Source organism: Hakea prostrata, chromosome 1 (assembly GCF_041222555.1).
Source record: "Hakea prostrata isolate BN-2017 chromosome 1, UWA_Hpros_2, whole genome shotgun sequence".
Taxonomy (NCBI): Eukaryota; Viridiplantae; Streptophyta; class Magnoliopsida; order Proteales; family Proteaceae; genus Hakea; species Hakea prostrata.
Window position 1 is genome coordinate 2862257 of NC_142600.1, and position 19458 is coordinate 2881714.

The 19458-nt window shown below is 38.9% G+C and overlaps 1 protein-coding gene across 2 annotated transcripts in view; it reads right to left on the reverse strand.

Annotated features, from left to right (window-relative positions):
- The window catches only part of LOC149026660 (uncharacterized), a 29270-nt gene that overhangs the window by 4058 nt on the left and 5754 nt on the right, over positions 1–19458 (reverse strand). For both annotated transcript variants that reach the window (XM_089155022.1, XM_089155014.1), the window contains exons 4-10: positions 16911–17007; positions 14455–14561; positions 13030–13152; positions 12704–12857; positions 10228–10288; positions 6574–6950; positions 171–1794 (exon numbers count right to left, since the gene is read on the reverse strand). In XM_089155022.1, coding sequence (XP_089011148.1) covers positions 171–1794; positions 6574–6950; positions 10228–10288; positions 12704–12857; positions 13030–13152; positions 14455–14561; positions 16911–17007 — 2543 coding nt within the window. The remainder of the gene's footprint in view (positions 1–170; positions 1795–6573; positions 6951–10227; positions 10289–12703; positions 12858–13029; positions 13153–14454; positions 14562–16910; positions 17008–19458) is intronic.

Genomic DNA, 19458 nt, shown 5'->3' on the forward strand with positions numbered 1-19458 from the left:
ATTTTCTTCCAAAGATGCATCATCAATAGAAAACGAGTAATTTGGGAAAATCAAAATACACAAAACTAGGAAAAAAAGTTAGCCATGTGGAGACAAATAATACATATAAAATAAATAAAATAAAAAGAAGAAGAAGGGAAGAACAAGAAAAGATCAAACAAAAAAATTACCTGAGGATGCTACCATCAAAACTAAGAACTTCAGTCATGCACCGCTGCCGTCTAGCAAGTTTTAGCCTCTGGTTTTCACTCAAGGCTCCAGAAATAGGAGAAGAAGGATCAGTGAGTGGATTCCACTTTCCACTTGCATAAGTAACTAGTTGCCGAGATGATTCTCTTGATTGTTCTCTCTGGTATAAAAGCTTTGCAGTAGGACCAGTAGCTTGATACTCCATACAGATTTCACGCAACCTTCTTCTTAAACTCTGCATTGCATTATGATGCTCAGCAAGTGAATCTGTTTGAAGTAAATTTGATGAAACCACTCTTTTACAGATATTGCTGCACAATTTTGGACTAAAAAGTGGAATCCCAAATTCCACACTTAACGGAACCCATTCATACTTTTCAGCATCAGGTAAAAACTGATCTGATTCTCTGTCTTTGTAAAGTTTTAAGAAGCGGATGTAACCTATCATCCATAAGTCCATCTTATTCGAAAGACTAACTACCAGTGTATTTAAGTTCAAACTTTCTTCAACGGATAGTCCCATATCCTTCCCAATATGAGCGACTGAACCATCAGCATTTTTCAGGGGCAACGGAATATCCAAAGTAATGATCCTTCCAGATTCATCTAGATCATACTTGCCAAGAGGCTGGACCAGCACAGCAGAGTATTTTAGAAGTGAGTTCAAACAGTGCAGAATTATATTTCCCTTGACCAAGTTCCCTTCAAACTTTCCTCCTAAACCCCCTATTGTGGAGCCATCCCAAGACCATATCAGAGCCTTCTCACAACCAAACAATGGTGCAGGAAGCAAACGTAAAGATTGCCCTTTCATCAGTATAACAGATAGAGGTCCACTACCGACAGCTGAATAAAGTGCCAATTTCATCCAAGGTGTCATAGATGAATGGGAGGGTGGACCAAAGTGCATTGGCCCTGTAGGCCCAGGTAAAACAGACGAAGAAGGAAGAGGAACCATGGATACAACAATATCATAGTCACGGAGAAATAACCGATCTAGTGTTGCAGGTGCAAGAGAAGCCAAGCTCTCACAACGAAGAATATCCACACGATATTTCCTTTTCCTCTTTGAAATCTCTTTTCCAGGTTCCACAGGGTCAGCCAGTACAGATATCCCATCAGTTTGGAAATTAGGTTCTGGTTCACAATCTTCATGCAAGCCACTCTTATTTTCAGAAAAAATAACTGAAACTGACTCACCACCTGTACTTCCACTGACAGATTCACCCACAGCATCAGTCACAGGGATAGGAGAATGTATTGAACCCAGAAGGTTCTCGTCACCATCTGCCCCAGTCTCAGTTTCACCAGAGTTGGATTCCTCTGTTATATCAATATCCGCTATAAGAGAAACAACATCATCATTGCTTGAAGGTTCTTTTTCCAGTTTAGCACTAACTTCCTCAACCACTGAATCAGTACTTGCACCACCTGACTGAAGACATTCAAGAATGCATCGAAGGCTGAATGCATGGTTTGCAAATTCCTGCAATTCACCTTCAAATTTTGTTCCCTCTAATGAAGTCAGGTCCTTGCAAAGTTCTGCAATGCTAGCATCACCCAGTTTCCCTGCTTCATAGAGCGTTACAGCATGAGATTTCAAACCTGCAAAAGAGAATTAAACTTAACTCAGCAGAGCCTCATTGAAACTACAAAAGGTTAGGTACATGAATCATTTACACCATCCAACTTGACCTGGGGGCTGCAAGCATATTTTGAGTCAATTCAGAAGCACCGAGCACATGGCCCTAATTTTGATTTGGGACCTAGTATTAATCACATGGCCCATGATACTATCCTTGTCTGCTCAACAAATAGATTATATAAATCCAATAATTTCTGTCGATTACCAGTATCAAATGCTATAACTTGATTTAAATCCATTTATGTTGTATGGTTAAAAATATGGCAATTGGCAAGGGTGCAGCTTTATTGGTCTCTACCTCTCCTAAATGATAACATATCAGAACCATGAGAGATGAAACTACAGGAGTACAGATATTTCCTTAAGAGGTGACAATCCCTTAACTAAGTGATATTTTCTCTCCTTCCTAATCCAGAAAAAGAAAGAAGAAACGTATTTCATAAATCGAGATATTGTTGAGCTGCCACAGAGAATCATTTATTTCTCAAATTCATTCATTCATTAGTGACCAAATTTTTGCTTGCTGACTTTTTCAAGTCAGCCTTCCTAGGTTTTCTAAACCTATTCTAAGCCGCATGAAAAAAGGCAAGGGGTGAAGTCCAAACCAAGTGTTTTAGGTGTATACCAAGTACACCATAGACTGCATGAAAAACAAAGGAAAAGTTGCTGCTTTTACTTATATTCTTTTCTTTGACAGATTACTCCTTTCTTTTCCACCTCACCAACCAACCAAACACACCCCTCCCCCCGGCTCCACCATGTTTAAATTAGAAATCAACAAAACCTCAGACAAAAGAAAATCCACAAATATCCTTACTTCTGCATCTTTTCCTATGCATTTATGTATTCAGGAGAGGGATGGACAGCAACCTTTAGGCTGCTTACTCGCAAAACATCATATGTAAGGTCCAACTCATTGTAAGGGAGAGAAAAAGGGGATTTTTTTTTTTTTGGGGGGGGGGGCACAGCGGGGCCAGCCAACCAGCGCCCAAACCATTAATACAAATCATGAAAATGAAGGCCAACCAGAGGGAGAGAAAAGGGAATATTTTTTTGGGGGGGGGGGGGGGGGGGGGGGGGGAACAACTGCTTGGGGCTGCATGCCAATTCCATGTTCTGCCCATAAAATTCTACATTATATTACAAATCTATGAAAAAGGGAAGACATTGAGTGCATGACATTTCTTAGAAGCAGTTGCTATATGTTACAAAGCTGACTACCCCATGGAAAATATGTTAATAAAATACTGGGAGTATATATTCTTGAAGGGTGGGTTACAGGCTGAGTGAGTGGAAGGTTCTCATAACACCACCATTGAGGGTGACTTAGCTACCATTATTTCTTGGCTCAAACCAAATCTGAAGGTCCTCAGAATTTCGATCATATTACTAGCTCAGCTTATGTATTGAAATATCAGCTGCAGCTAAGGTGTAGGTCTTATGCATAGGTTCCAAAAATGGTTTAAAATTTTGGATAATATTCAGTTTTGATGGGCCTCAAAATGAAATGCCATGCCAAATACAAAGAACAGAATATTTCGTCAAAATGAATTAAAATGAAATAACCAAAATGTTGAAATCTTGAGAAAGAATTGATTTGTCACATTTATTCACGTAAAACATAATAAATTATCAAAATGACTGAAATCAAGTAACCAAAATGTTGAAACTCGCCCCCCCCTGCTCTCCTGTTTGGCCCTAGAGGCGGAGAGCGCTGGCAGAGCTGTCTCCCCGATTCTCCCCCCCCCCCGCGAAACCACTCCCCTCCCTCCTCCCCGGAGGGGCGGGCTCGAGAAAAAAAAAAAAAGTGGATGTGGCCGCCGGGGTTGCAGGGATGTTAATCGCCTCCGTGGCCTCTAGCTAGGGGGAAAGCGGAGAGCCATGGGATCTCAAGCGCATCCCTATGGTCTCATCTCCATCTCCCCCCGCTTAATGGCCCGGCGCGGGGAAGCCGTGAGGGCCAATAGCTCTCTCCGAACCCGCCCCCTCGCCCACCCCTACATGGTCAAGCGGAGGATCTGCTGATTGCCGCTAGCGAGCCAGAGGGCCTAGTGATATCTCGAACCAACCCCGACGCCCTCCCGCCCTCCCCCTGGGGATTGGCTCAAAACCAAGAGAGCCACGGCGGGGGAACACCAGAAGCACGACGAACCCAAAAGGAGTCTAACGTCTTAGACTATCGGCACACCCGCAATTGGACGCGCGGCCGGCAAAGAGGCATGGACCGGCAGACAAGGACCAAACGCTGGCTCATTGTTGCAGTTGGTCAGTGCAAGAGGTTTGGATCTCGGCAGAACAAGTGCTATATTAGTGCCCTTAAATCTGCTGGCTCAATGCCTCTAAGGCTGCTTGTTAGTGAGGTTTTCTTGCTATATCTCGCTTGTCGGTTGCTTGTTGTTTGTGCTGTTGTATATTTTCTCTTTGGTAATGAATTATTTAATCATCCAAAAAAAAAAAATGTTGAAACTTTTGCTTGAAATAATTGATTTGACATTTTCATTCATGCAAAACTAAACGAGTCAAAATTAGGGAAATGAATCCAAATTTCTAGAATGCTTCAAATTTCTTCAAGAACTCACAAATCATCAAGGATTCAATCCTCACAAGCTCACCTAAAAGTTCCCACTGCAAGACTGAAAAAAGATATTTGGGTTCAAACATCAAGTAAGAGAGATCTCCCTCATTCTTAGTTCCGTCTTTTTGCTAACTTCAAGAAAGAGAGGAATCCACAAAATCTTAGTTTAATCTTCTTGGTCGATTAAAGGTAGAACATATTAATGTTATATTATACATAAGAAACCCACGTACAAAACCAAACTACTTTCTTGGTATTTTATTCAATCAATCAATTCAAACATATGCAGTCATGCTTAAATAGGCATTCACCGAAATTATCGATCAAAACTCTAATTTTTGGGTACCAAAATGGACGTTCTGAAATTTTCGCTTACAGGTTCGATGGGATTTCGGCCATTTGGGTGGCATAATTCAGTTTTATGCCAGGTCAAAATTGGCAGCCAAACTCAAAATCTTGAATCTTGGCCATAGGGAACTCATTGCCCTTTTTAGAGAACATAAGCACTATACAGTTCGACATCATTTTTTGTCCCCTAGATAGGATTCCTGCTACTTGGTTATTAAAGATTGTCATGCATGCTTGAATTTCTATCCATAAAGAGATTTTGTCCTGTCCCACAATAAAATTACATGAATGCACAAGGTTCAGTAAAGCAGGTAATGTAGTACTGTATTTGAATGATCAAAACAGTAGCCAAATAGAACCTTTCACAGGGAATCAACTTCAGATTTGATAGACTTAAGATAGATAAAATTCAGATATAATTTCTATGGAAGGCTGAAAACCGAAGTGGTAGAACAAGGATATTGGTTTAAGAACAAGGACTAACTAGGTTTTCAAAACAGCAGTATGCTATAAAGAAGAATGGATGGAACAATATAAGAGAATTAAGAGAACAATAAGGACAACAAAGTAACATGTAACACCGGGCCCACCGCAAGGTGGATCGATTGGATCGAACACCAATCTACCTTGATCAAACACAAGGGTCTCCAAGAGGAGGAATGCTAGCAAGCAATTTGATTTCATTTCACAAGTCGTTTTTTCACCATTTACATAAGTCTCTTTATATAGCATTCTAAAGAGACAAAAACATTAATGGAAACATCCAACTACTACCCAACACCACTAGTCAAAACAACATTGGAAACATCCAACTACTACCCAACACCACTAGTCAAAACAATAATGGAAATATCCACCAACTAACCCCACCACAACCAACACCACCTACAGCTCCTGTTGACTCAAAGCAGACTGGGCAGTTCAAAATAGTGGGCTGATATTCTTCTTCCACTAAGTGATCCAAGCCCATGAAACCATGGGCTCATTTTAACCCACTCCAATAGTCCTAGCCCATGCAAGCCATGGGCTGTTTTGGGTCATGTCCTTAGGCTTTAATGGGCTTGAGCTTTGGGCTTTTCTCTCTTTTGTATCTGCTGCCAATTCTGCATCAGCAGGTCTTGGCTTAAGAATGACTAACATGGGCATACCTCTAAATTGTTTTCAGTATCAATCCATGAAAACAAGAGTATTAGTAGACTAATAGCCCTCTGATTTTTCCTCCTAGTACCATTGCTTCCTTCTTGAGTTCAACCTACAATTTAACTGATGGGCATGCTCACCACTGGAAATAACAAATACATAACTCTTGTGCAGCTGCACCATTGCTCCACTATTCTTCCACTTGTCTCATTTTCTTCTTCTATCAGTCTCCCCTCATTTTACTTTCTACCTTTCTTCCCTTTAAAATTCATGGAATTGGGAGGCAAGGTAATTACACACCCATCCCAGAATGGCCAACCTATAGCCACACATATGGGCATGCAATCAGGGTGGACAAAGTGCCAAATCTAGGTAATATAGGGTATCCATCCTTTCAGGATCAATTACTGGTCTGAATTAAGAATGATAAAGTGAAAACTGCAATAACACTTAGAAGCATTCAGATTAACGCAAATGACCAAGGTAAATGCTTTAGGTCAAACCCTGTGTATCGCTAAAGAAACTGATCATGTAATGAAGAGCTTAAGAATTATTTAAGTGCTAGGAACTTCAGCTATTGCAAACTCAAAAGAGATGAAACAGAATAAAGGTCATCCTAACAAGTGATGATGAAAACAAGTATCATAGCTCAGGAAACAATCAACCAACAACATACCTGGTGAAACAGAACCCATCATGAGATACGATGTTATATTGGCATCAACAATCAATGCGACACGAGCATGGCCAGAAGCTGGCCCATAGTTCTCTGTCCCTGAAATATCTTGTTGAATAGAAATGCCATCAGCAGACATATTTGCAGTGCTCATACCACGAGAACTATCTTCTTCATCACTCAGAGTAATATTAGGAGATGCAGTAATGCTTGAATCCTGAAGAATAGATGCAGGATCAATCACTTTAACTGCCCAGCCCAGTCGACATGCAAAAGATGCGGCAGCCTGCAGCTGAGAAAGGTCAGCCTGTAGTGTTGTAGCTAATTCAGCAACAGTTGCATTCTCACTTGAAACGACAAACACCGCATAGAGTAACCTGGAAAAAGAATCTTAGATATTCAGGTGCTTCATAGCAAGAACAAAGTTAAAAAGGGTGAACCCAGTGCCAAAGGCCTCCGCATGAGCAGAGTCCAGGGAGGCAGTTTCCCTACACAGCCTTACCACAGCAATTTTTGCTGAGAGGCTGTTTCAATGACAGCAAGAACACAGTTGTATAGGAAAAATATATGCTCAATTTATTGTTATTATTTTTTATGATTCTGAATTTCAGATGCAGGTGATGCAATTCTGCTTTCACATGCATCTTTCTTGATTGCCTCCACATCAGGCAAATTTGGTTAATTCATTTTTCTTCATGTGCTGTATACATGATTACTTTTGATGAAGAATGGAGCCTACCTTAACTAAGTTATTTAGGTCCCTTAGGATTGACAGGGCAAACTGCTAGTTTTCCGATGCGAGATATCCATCCTAGTCACTATGGACATACTTGCCCAATTGACAAGTCTGAAGGAATCAACTTAGGACTTATATGATCCTTCGCAATTCAAATGAGGAACCCCCTGCTTCTGATTTCAGCATAAGCACATTGATTTCTGCCCTTTTTTTCTTTTTTCTTTTTGATTAATGCCTATTCTTATATTTTATACCCTTTCATGGGTGAATACCGCATATTTTTACATCTAGAATTTTTATAAATTAACATATACAATTGGACATTCAGGGAGCTAGGAAGCCTAGGATGGGTAAAACAGTACTCATCATGGAATTGATCAACAACATTGCCAAAGCGCATGGCGGTGTATCTGTATTTGGCAAAGTAGGCAAATGTATTCGTGAAGGAAATGATCTTTGCATGGAAATGAAAGAATCTGGAATGATTAATGAACAAAAAATCCACAAGCATCAGCAAAGAGGACCAAGAAACCACTTAACCTCCTACATTTGTAACAGTCACAACAGTATTGTTGAACCAATATGTCCATTCCTACCATCCCCCCAACCTGCCTAGTATCTCCCAAGTAAGGACCTGTAGTTCTGATCACTTGGGACATAATGATTCTAGGATCGAGATTTACCAACATGACCAGAATGTTGTAGTTCAGTTTATCTTTTTCTTTCTTTTTTTTTTTTTTTTGGATGATTAAATAATTAAATTAAGAAACAAGGAAATACAAAGAGGAACACGGGGGTGGAACGAAATCAATGAGAAGACTGGAAGTGGGAGTTAAGACCCCAGTAGACAACAATGAGCCTGTTCCTTGAGGAGTCAACCACTGGCCATTGGGGGATGGGGGATAGAGAGATGCCTAGAAGAAACATCAAAGTGAATAGCATTCCAAATCAAGTTTAATGAGCGGGATTTGGAAGTCTAATGCCCGCACTCCCAGTCTCCCACCATAAGTGGTGGACCATGGCACAAAAGACAAGCTTACCGATCTGGTCACAAATAGAGGTATCTGAAAAGTTACTCAAAACCCAAAACCAATCACAATCGAACCCAAATGAGCAACAAGAGTGGGGCCAGATGAAAGCAAGGGCTTTTCTCTAGAGAGAACTAGAGAAGAGGCAAGAGAAGAACAGATGCTCTAAGTCCTCAGTACCATTCCAGCAAAGGATACAGTTGGGGTTAGCGGGGATGTGGCAACTAATGAGGAAAGCCTGGTGGGAAGGGCTAGGTTTAGGGCTCTCCAGAGGGTGAGGGAGTGGCGGGGAATGTGGCCCTTAAACCAAACCAGGGAGGGCCAAGGGGGTTGGGGGGAAGGCAAGCGGAAAAGGTTCCAAGCAGATTCGGTGGTGAAGGATTTGGTGGTAGAGGGAAGCCAAACTGGGAGGTCACGAGGGGAAGGGAAGATAGGGGGAGTGAGTTCCATACTTGTGTGAGACTATGGTGGGGAAGAGGAGCAAAAGAACCATTAATGATGAAGTCGAGAGGGGGGTGGTTTTGGGGATGCAAGTTTCATAGACAGTATGGGGGGTAAAGATGGTGAAGAGGATACCCATCGGATGCCACAGGTCAAGCCAGAAGGAGGTAGAAGAACCGGAAGAAATATGGGTCAGTTTATCTTGATTCTTGACACATCACAAAGAATAAAAAATGGCCAGCAACTAGGATTTTGTATTCAAACTAATTCAAGAAAGTGAACTTACAAGAAGATTACAACAATGCATTCCATTTCAGCAAGGAAGATGCCTTGCATAAATTCATATACTAATAGCCCAACTAGTGAAGTGGGTGTAAATTCTTTTAATACCATTTTCTTCATATATTCTATAAAGATCGTAAGGAATTTAATCAGGTGAGAGGCATCTGGCTTCCTAGACAGTCAAAAATCCGTACAACAATTTTTAGCCTAAAAAAAGAGTTCCTGTAAGGGGAAAAAATAGTAACATTTTGCAATTTAAAAGGAAATTTCTGTTTCTTTCTTTGATAAGAGCATGTTTGTTTGGAAAATAAAAAGGGATGGAATAGTTAATAGTTAAAAGTGTGGGACCCATCTGAGTTGGGTGAGGGAACAGATAAGGGAAGGAAGGGAAAATGAGGGGAAAGGAAATGTGAGGGATCAAAGGATCAAAGGATCAAAAAGTAAGCTTAACTTTTCTTTCCCACAAAGTTTCATCAACCTATGTTGGACTTTTTAAAGGCATGGAGTGGTAAAAAGCAATTGCCACATCAGCAGACAAGATCCTTGATTTAAAGAAGTTTGTCTTTTCATTTCCCACCCCAGTTAACCCAAGAAACTCACATTTTGATATTTTATGGGAAAAGGTACATTTATCACACCTCTTTTACATTTTAACCACTTCTCCATCAAATAAACAAACACATAAAAGGTGGACTTTGAGCATTTTCATTTATGTTTATTTTATGATTTCTAACCATTCAAGTTATTCATTTTCTAGGACTACACCCTCTTATTTGATTGATTTTCTAAGCAATACACATCAGTATATGTATGAAGGCAGCAAAGCAACAGAATAAAACAGGAAAATAGAGAGAGAAAGGGCATCCTCGAAAATTCCCAAATTAGTACCATTTCAGGATGGGTTTGGGTTGGGGTCTTTTTTATTAAATACTGTGCCAACTAAAACAGTAACTGCCTTTGTTTGGTTATAAAGTCATAAGTACATAACCACGCATTATAAAATATTGATTGGCGGGGTCCCTACCCAACCTCTGAGCCCCATGCCAATGCAGTGGTGTACCCACTAACTTCTGGCCTCCCTGCCATTGCAGTATAACACATCACACACAGAGCTTAGCATTTACAGTTAACACTAGAAACCACTAATAGTGATCTGAAAGAACTTACTCTTCAATGGGATCTTCATAGGACTGCTCCCTGTTAGAAACAAACCCTTCCAGCCTGGAAACTGATCAATAAAAATGTTAATTACTCAACCTTGCATTTACAAATAAACAAAAACATAAACACAAGAAATTCAATTCAGTTTTCAAGGGCTTAAAGACGTTAAGTTCCAGCAACATGGCCTTAAGGGTAGCGTGGGAACTCTCCTATACATTTTTCACCTTTCTTTTAAGAAAAATACATATAATCACAGAGCAAAATCATACACATAAGACATTGAAAAAACTTTCTTCCAGATCATCCCATGCATAACATCTTTGACAGTAGTGTATCACTTGAGCAATTAATGATTACATACAACTACACAGCCACACAAGAACTGTACCATTTTCATTCATCCACTTCTCATAACCTTTAGAATCAGCATAGGAAGGTTCTGACAATATCTTAATTTCCCTTTCACAATTACAGATATCTTTACAGCCCGTGTTCATAAGAGAGAGTTGGATGTACAATTAAATTAGTGGTAGTGATTTGGATACATATTATCACAGAGCGATCATACACATAAGACATTGAAAAAACTTTCTTCCGGATCATCCCATATAACATCTTTGACAGCAGTGTATCACTTGAGCAATTAATGAGTACATACAACCATAGAGCCACACAAGAACTGTATCATTTTCATTCATCCACTTCTCATAACCTTTAGAATCAGCATAGGAAGGTTCTGCCAATATCTTAATTTCCCTTTCACAATGACAGATATCTTTACAGCCTGTGTCCATAAGAGACAGTTGGATGTACCACTACCATCAAAATTAGGGCAGTGATTTGGACAGTCACAGTCCAAGAGATATGAAAGAATCAAGGGCCTCCGTAACCAGCCAAGGATTAGACAAGAAGGAAGAAACAGAAACAGAAAAAGAAGGAGAAGAAGAATGGAGCAGAGTTACCATAAATTTGCAGGAAGACCTGCGATTAGGTTAACCAACTCCTAATCGCAGGACACCTATTTATTAAGATTCAAATAGTGCATAAATATTATTCTACCCTTCACTTAATGGTGGCAGAAAATACAATAAAAAAGCCTCAGACAAATTCTACTAAATAAAAGACAAAAAGACCCAAAGCCCCCCCCCCCAGGCTACCGCCACAAGGAATAATTGTCCCAGCTACCACAGCTTTTAAAAAAATATTTTGAGTCACCCATTATATATAAAAGCAGCATGATAATACCTAGACAATAGCATCGATAAATAATAAAATAAAGTGGCATCTAGCATAGTTTCTAATCACATACAAAACTCAACCAAGATATCTCAGTTTCAACAGTATTCAAATGCATGTTCTGACGGTTTCTTTAAGCCAACCCATTCGTTACCATACTTCTTTCTCTTTGAAACAGACGGCAGAGAACCAGTGGTCAACTGGTGGCTACAACGGGATCCTACCATAAAGTCCAAGTGATTGCAGGGGGATAGCACTTCTTTTCTGCAATTCCAGCAGTGGTGGCTGCCATGTGGACAACCAATTCACACCTGCTTTAGTCCTGTAAAACTACTATAACACTGAGGTGATGCCCTGACAACTGTGGTTCTAGCAGAGGTTATGCAATTTCTCAAACGTAGCACAAAAAAGTCGAGCATGCATTAATTTGATCTTACTTTTGCCCACATTAAACTGAAAGCAAAATGTCAAATCAAAACTCCATATGAATTAAGAATTAGAATCTCTTCCCCATGTTTAAAACTTGAGATACTAGCCTAATTCAATTAAAAAGAAAAAGTGATAACATGAGGCATGCCCTACAAGACAGTTTGGCAATTCAAGGAATCTAAGGTAAGGACAGGACTTATGGAATGGTATGATAGTTCAGATCAGCCAGGATGACACCAGTTATGATCATTCTGGACCAGATGATCAAAACGGAAGGGTTGGCAATTCAAAAGGGGTGGGGAAGAAACTAAGAAAAAGGACTTTCGTGATCCACCATATGTAAAAGAGCAATCAACAGGGCCAGTCCATCCCATTGCCAATTCAAGACCATGAGATCATTAATACTATAACAATACTTAGAAAAGGTCATACAGCAAAGAACTAACAACAGATTCATTATAAGAGTAAGAACAAGGGATCATGAACTTATTTCATGGAACCCAGGCTTCAATTGGTTCGTTCTACTTCTGTTTGTCCTGAGGCTCATCTTCTTTGATGTTTTTCAGCCAGCAAATATGAACTTTCAAGCACTTAGAAGCAATAGTGTGAGTACCAATTTATGACTAATGCAATGTTTTACAATATGTATATGAAAACAAATGCAACATTTACGACTTGAGAGAATACAAAATCCATCTGGCCCATAATTGTATGGCAATGGCAACCAAACACATCTCATATCCAAACAACTACAGCGCATCAAGTTTAGAGGAGAAAAGATTTGACAAGTAAATGCACATTTGCAAGTATTAATTACCTTTAAAACGATCATCAGGATATACAGGAACATCAAAGTAGATCAATCCTCGTCGGTGCAGACCATGTATGATGTCAGGATCAAAAAGAACAAATGAATTTGCTTCCTCCTTGCAGACTTTGTCTATTGTTGACATCTCTTCTTCAGTGAGTTTCTATGAGAATGAAAAAGAAGGTAAGTTCGCACACGACCACAGAAATAGAACCATGGAAACATGAATCCCCATGAGAAATTGATGTGTCCATTGAATTGTCAACTCCATCAAAGAATTTCATGTGCTAATTCTCTTCCAATTTTTTAAGTGAGAGATGCTTTACAAACTTCACCTTAAATTCTTCGACAGTGAAGTTCACAAGGCAAACTCCCCACCACGGTTCAATTGGAAAGTCTACAGGTTGTGTTGGCAATAGTTCTTTTGCAATTGACTTGTTCAGCTTCCACATAATTTTCTGGCAATAACCAACAGAAAATGTGATAGTCAAGACAAAGGAAGTGCATTGACTGACAAGGTAATGACTTTGCAAATGAAGCTCTCAATGCAACTGATATTAAAAAGCCACCAAAAGAATGTTAAATACTGGAAGAACTATTCAGTGAAGTTCTGGAAATTGTAAACAAGAAGAGAAGAGTTTACAGTCCTTTCAAGAAAATGACATCAATAAAAATGCCACCACCCATGAGTCCTCACTGCAGAATTTTGAGGATTCAGAATGCTTGTGTAATTGTTGAAGCAGGAGCTTACCAGAAACCGGATAAGTTTTACAAAACTACCAGTAGCTAAATTACCTTATTATAGTGCTTTTGATTTCCTTGTTTCATTTCCAGATCAACCATGATTGAATTAATGAGTCTAAATAATCACAGCAAGGGTATGCGTGTGAAAATGGAGCCTCGTATGGTGGTCCAGGCAAAAGTCTTTTTGTCAAGGAATTCTTACAAGTGGTCTATAAGGCTGTACAGATGAATGGTATTCTAGTCTAAGTGGCTTCCATAATCAGGAGAAACTCCAACTCAGGCCTTCAGCACAACGGCCTCAAAGGGAACTCCCAAGTTCCCAACTTTTTGCTCCACAACAAGGAAATAAGCAGCATCCTTCTAATGGCTCCACAGACTTATGAGTTCTTACGTGTTTTTTCTCCCCGGTCTAATCATTTAATATCCAACTACACTTGCATAGGCTTGCCCTGAAGTTTCAGGGAAAATTCAAAAGTTCAACTGCTGAAATAGCCAATTTCAGTTTTATTTCAATGCAAACTGGAATGCATTTTACAAAGACTCTGGTCATTTCACCTTTGAACAGGATCAAAAGCAGATCAAAATCGAAAACTTGATCCTTGAATTGAATGTTCATGCACCTTTCTACAAGCAGATAGATGTCATAATCTTGGCATTCTTGAAGACCTAGGAATCTCAACTCTATAAATAAAATGTAAGACAAATTATTCCATGAACCTTTCAACTGGTTTAAAAGTTGCTAGTACTTGAAGTGTAACACATTGACATATTTACTAATATCCAACATGTGTGAAATGTCTACCAGGATAAATCTACTCAAGCACAACCATGTTGATTAACTAATTTTACAGGATTGGGATAAACATGTGTCAGACAGGTGCAAAGTTGTCACAGCATCTTGGTGATTCTCATTTCTCGGCATTCAAGAAGGGTAAAATACCGATGTGACCGGTAGGCAGTACATGGTCAAATTCACAAACAAAGATGGCGCATTTACACCCATTTAGTAACAGTACCTTTGATCTGCACTTGTTCATGATATCAATAAATTCATTTCTTCCTATCCCAGTAAGTCTCAAGGCATCAGCAGCACTAAAATTCGGGATACTGTCATAAGGTTGCTCTGCAGGAAACAGAAGTATGTGAGATATATTTCAGAATCCTCAATATGTTAAGTTAATATGGATAATTGGATATCTAAAAGTATAAGCCGTCCCTCACACAAAAAGCTAACCAACAATAACAAAAGCAGAGAAGGCTAACGCTGCATGAATAGATAAAACCAAATATTGATGAATAATACAATAGAATGCACATGCATCAGTGGCATCACAAATGTGGGAACCCACTATGAGTGTAAATATCTATTTCATCATTTCATGCCTCACCAAACCAAAAGCATGGTTGGAACCTTGAAATGTGATCCACACATGGGTTCGAGCCTGAGAAAAACAGCCTAGAAACTGAGATTTGAAATTTTGAAGTTGCCAAGCATTTACCAAATTGAGCACTAACTGGTGAGGAGTTTCTAGGCATATGAGGGACAGCTTTACTTCTTGCTGGACTCCTCACCATATGATTAAGATATTTTGAGATGACTTTTTTTGATACCCCCATGACTGCTTTTCTATTCTTTTTTTCTTTTTTCTTTTTTTTTTTCTTTTAAAGGGGGCTGGGATCAAGCTTTCAAAAGTATCCAACTCCACAGCCTTGTCCCAACTAAATGGGGCTTGGCAACATGGGGATCATGTCGCCCAACCAGCTCTATTTGTGGCAAGGGTTCGATGACAAAGTTATGCGTTTTAACCCCTATTTGTTTGTTTGTTTTTTTTTTTTTTGTATTTGGGGTCATTTTGACATGAAATTTGACGTTTTTGCCTAACCTAATTTGAGGCCAATAAACACATTGGGAGATTCTCGTTATTTTGACCTATGACAACATCAGGCCTAGACCTAAAGTTGATAATTGGCACATGTCCAACTGATATCTTGCCGAAATCTCGAATCTGGCTGCAACTTTGGAAAATTGCGGAAACTTGATATAAACTAATGTGGAATATGCAAAGAGAACACAAATACACATGTAAAACATCAAATTATCATCTTAAAGCCATTTACAATTCATTATACAACTATGTTGATTTTGGCCCAAATTTGAATTCTTCACATAGAATATTCTACAATGGGTGTGTGAGTTTGGTGTAAATTATGTTGATCCAAAAGCTTTGATCGAAAAATCATGGAAACCAATTTAATGGACATTTAAACCGATAAGTGACATACTATAGTGATGAGTTGACTTGGGAGTCATATGTGGCCGATTGTTCGGCGATTGATGCAAAATCTTGAGTGATACTCTTCCTGTCTTGTAGTCTTGTAATCTTATTACTCACATACTTTGTGATTGTGATTGTGAACTTATGGATTATGATTTATGACTTACTAAAAGTCTAAAACTTCTTATGGTCGTAAAATTTTGAAGCCATTTAAGTTCTTTGATAGTTTGATGTGTAATGTATTTAATACTTTATAGTTGATAACATGAATAACTTGATATCTCTACATTTTGGTTTTATACATAGGGTTGACTTAGAAGACAAAGTTAGGGTTATTTTCTCACAATTCCAAGGCCAGCTCTATTCAAGAGGCCTTAAATACGACAACGGGACAAATTTCAGCCTTTTTTTCCCTGTGATTGGGCTTTTGTTTTTGCCAATTTTTTTTGTCTCGACCAAGGTCCACTTCTCCTAAGGTCTCTCTATTTTGGAGGTTTTTGCCCTAGATCTCCCTCCCTTTAGTTCCGTCACTCTCAATCAAATCACTCCTCCATACTAGAGCACCCAAAGGCCTCCATTGAACATGGCTGTTCCACCTCAAAAGAATTTCTTATAGCTTCATTTATAAGAGATATTACAAAAGCAGTTTTAATATGATCATTTTTACTTCATCCTTCTTTGATCTGTTAGTCATCTATCTCAACCATTGTTTGAAATCTTGACCCCATCGAGACAAGACGTGGGGCGAAATGAAAAGCAACCAAATCTTGACCAAGATCTCACAATGTTTTGAGATTTTGGTCCTATTTTTAAATAATGGAACCATGGATGTCAACCTGACCATTTACTATTTGTCCAAGCAATGGTCCCTAAGCATGTTATACACTTATACTCTGCCTCCAATACTTAATTGTTCATAGAGATAACCACAGAAATAGAATACATGATCTATGTTTGTCTTTTACTTTCAGTGATGTAATGTGTGCTGTGTATTGTAATTTACAAAATTCTGAAAAACACAGCAAATGGCTTTCTCAAAGGCAACTCTGAAATCTGTAATGGAAAACACCTACTGAAGTTAAATCCTGTAGGCTGTAATTTGCATCAAGCAATGATGATTTCAGAATCAGTAAAACTAAATAAAAAAATCACAACCTAGAATCCAACAGATGTTTCTAGAATGCATAATCTTTTACCATTTTTCATGACCTCAAAGATCATGTCACAGTAGTATCTGAAAGGTGATACTCTCATCACCCGACAAATGTAATCTGCAAGATGATATGGAAACAGCTGCAAAGAATTGGAAAAAAAACAAACGCATCAATCCACATACAGAATGGGAACAGAAAGAGAGGCAGTGAGTTTTAGAAAGGAGAACTGCAAATATTCAAAATCAGCAATCAACAGCATAACTTTTAACAGTCTACAGTCAGAAAGAGGAAGGTGGTATATTATTAACTAGGCTGTTTGGTGCAAAGAAATGATGCAGGTCCAAATAGGCCCATTTTCCTTTGAATTCAACCTAGGGTTGATAGCTATAGGGGTTGAGCCTTAGTTTCATATGTTTATGTGGTCATGGGCCCTATTATATGGGCCCATAAGTATAGTGGTTATGCCAAAGTATGAAAATGGGTACTTATTTTTTTAAATTATGTCAAATCTATTAAGAGTGATACACGTTAATCAAATATACCTTATCAGGGACCTGATACACGTTATTTGAATAGACCTTACCAAGGACATGATGCACAATAATTAATTAGCTTATCAGGAACCAGATACACATTCACTAAATTGTCTTTATTCTGCTAGTAGTTATTAATAGAGTTAATTTCAATTCAGCTTTTTATTCGAGTAGAACGAGGAGTGCAGTTTATAAAGCTACAAAAAAGCCCCTAACCATGTAACAGTTCACAGTTCAGATTATCAATAAATTCAGCTATTGCAACCGATGTGTTTGTTGTTCTAAGAGAAGAACATGCTCCAGCAGTGGTAAGGTATCTCCAGGTGCTCCAGTAAAAGGGCCTCTAATGAAGTCAAGCTGAGATTCCTCTACAGCAGTGGATTTGGCCTGCATCCAGATCAAGCCACCATCTCCACAGCTAAGCAAGGCTCCTACATGCATGCAAGTGGCAACCAGCATATCCGATCCCCCTTCTATCTCACCTTCTTATTTTATTTTTCTTGAATTTGCGGACTCCCTTAGACACCAAAATTTCCAAGTCAGATCTATGCCAATCTAACAGTTGGAAATGACTCAAACTTGGAGGAACCTTTCCCCCATATTAGGCTTGTATTCCCCCCGAGTTTCAGCTCCATTAGGTTCTCCACACTCATTACCCATAGAAGTCCTACTATGATTCAAACTCCTTCCAAATTCAGGACTTTCAAACCAGCCATCAGATTTAGTCAATTTTCACAAAATATCCTATTCAGGACCTGCATACAAATCCTTTAATTTTAAACACAACACAACCATTAGAAATACCCAAAATACCCTTCTACAGTTGGTTCACTCTAAAGATCTTGGAAAAAATAGGCCCTTATTCAATTTAGGCTACAATCTATAGGCACTAAAAGCTGTTCTTTGCTCCATAGTTTGCTGGATAGAAAAGTGCTGCTAAAGTCAAGCTCCAAACATCTGAACATCTAGATACTTAAAAGGGAGACATATCCAATCCCAGTATAACCACCAAAAAGTGAAAAACAAAGACAAACGAATATCATGAAACTGGCTCAAACTATGAGAGCCCATTGAATCCATACATATCAATGGAACCAGTTGTTACTCTCTCATCATTGATATGTAGACCTGGCCTAACATTTTCACCATTAGATCAAGAGAAACCAATTATTTCTCAACTGCAAGTTCTATCCCACGCTAACAAAGCATGGTACCATTCTAATTGATGAACTGCTTTAGTTATTTTCCCCCCAGATTTATATTTTAACATTCAGAAAATTGACTCTGTTAGTTCACTATCCTCTTCATTTTTTTAAACCAAGTCCTGTTGCAAGCTTATTTGCCAGTACTAACAGTCAACTAGGGACAGCATAAATTATGAAGAATGAAATTGCAACCCAAGAGCAAGGCCATCTAAAAGGATAATATGCCTAAGTAACACGGAGAGAACGCTGCAAAACCAGCAAAGCAAAGCCACTTGGAGAGATATGAAGCAATCCAGACACCAGGATACCTGTGTTCAGCTGCATATTAGATAGAGGGCAAGATGGGAAGGATCCATTGCAGCACTAAGATAATTGGAGATTTGGAGGAATTTCATTTTTTAACTTAAAGACAGGCCCAAATTGAGCAGTAGGCAAAGAATTGGCCACTGGACCTTGCAAAAGTAAGAGATAAGAGGGGAAAATAAATCAATTAATTAATAAAAATCCAACTACCCAACTCACTCACTCCGCCTCTCTCCTACCACTGATTCTCTCTTCTTCTTCTTCTTCTTCTTCTTCTTCTTCTTCTTCTTCTTCTTCTTCTTCTTTTTCCCTCCCTGAACTAAAACTCTCTCACAGATATTCTCTCTCACATCTTCTGTCTCTATTTTTGAAAGGCCTCTTCAACTTAAGGACTAGATCAAATGTCTAAGGTTTTATTTACTTTAAATTGTAATTGAGCAATGGTTTGTGCTGTAATTGGAGCATGCAGTGAAGAGTGGATTCGAAAAGTTAGGATTCTTTAAATGCAATTATCAGTCACGTTGTGTCCTTAATGGCTAGCTAAACTCT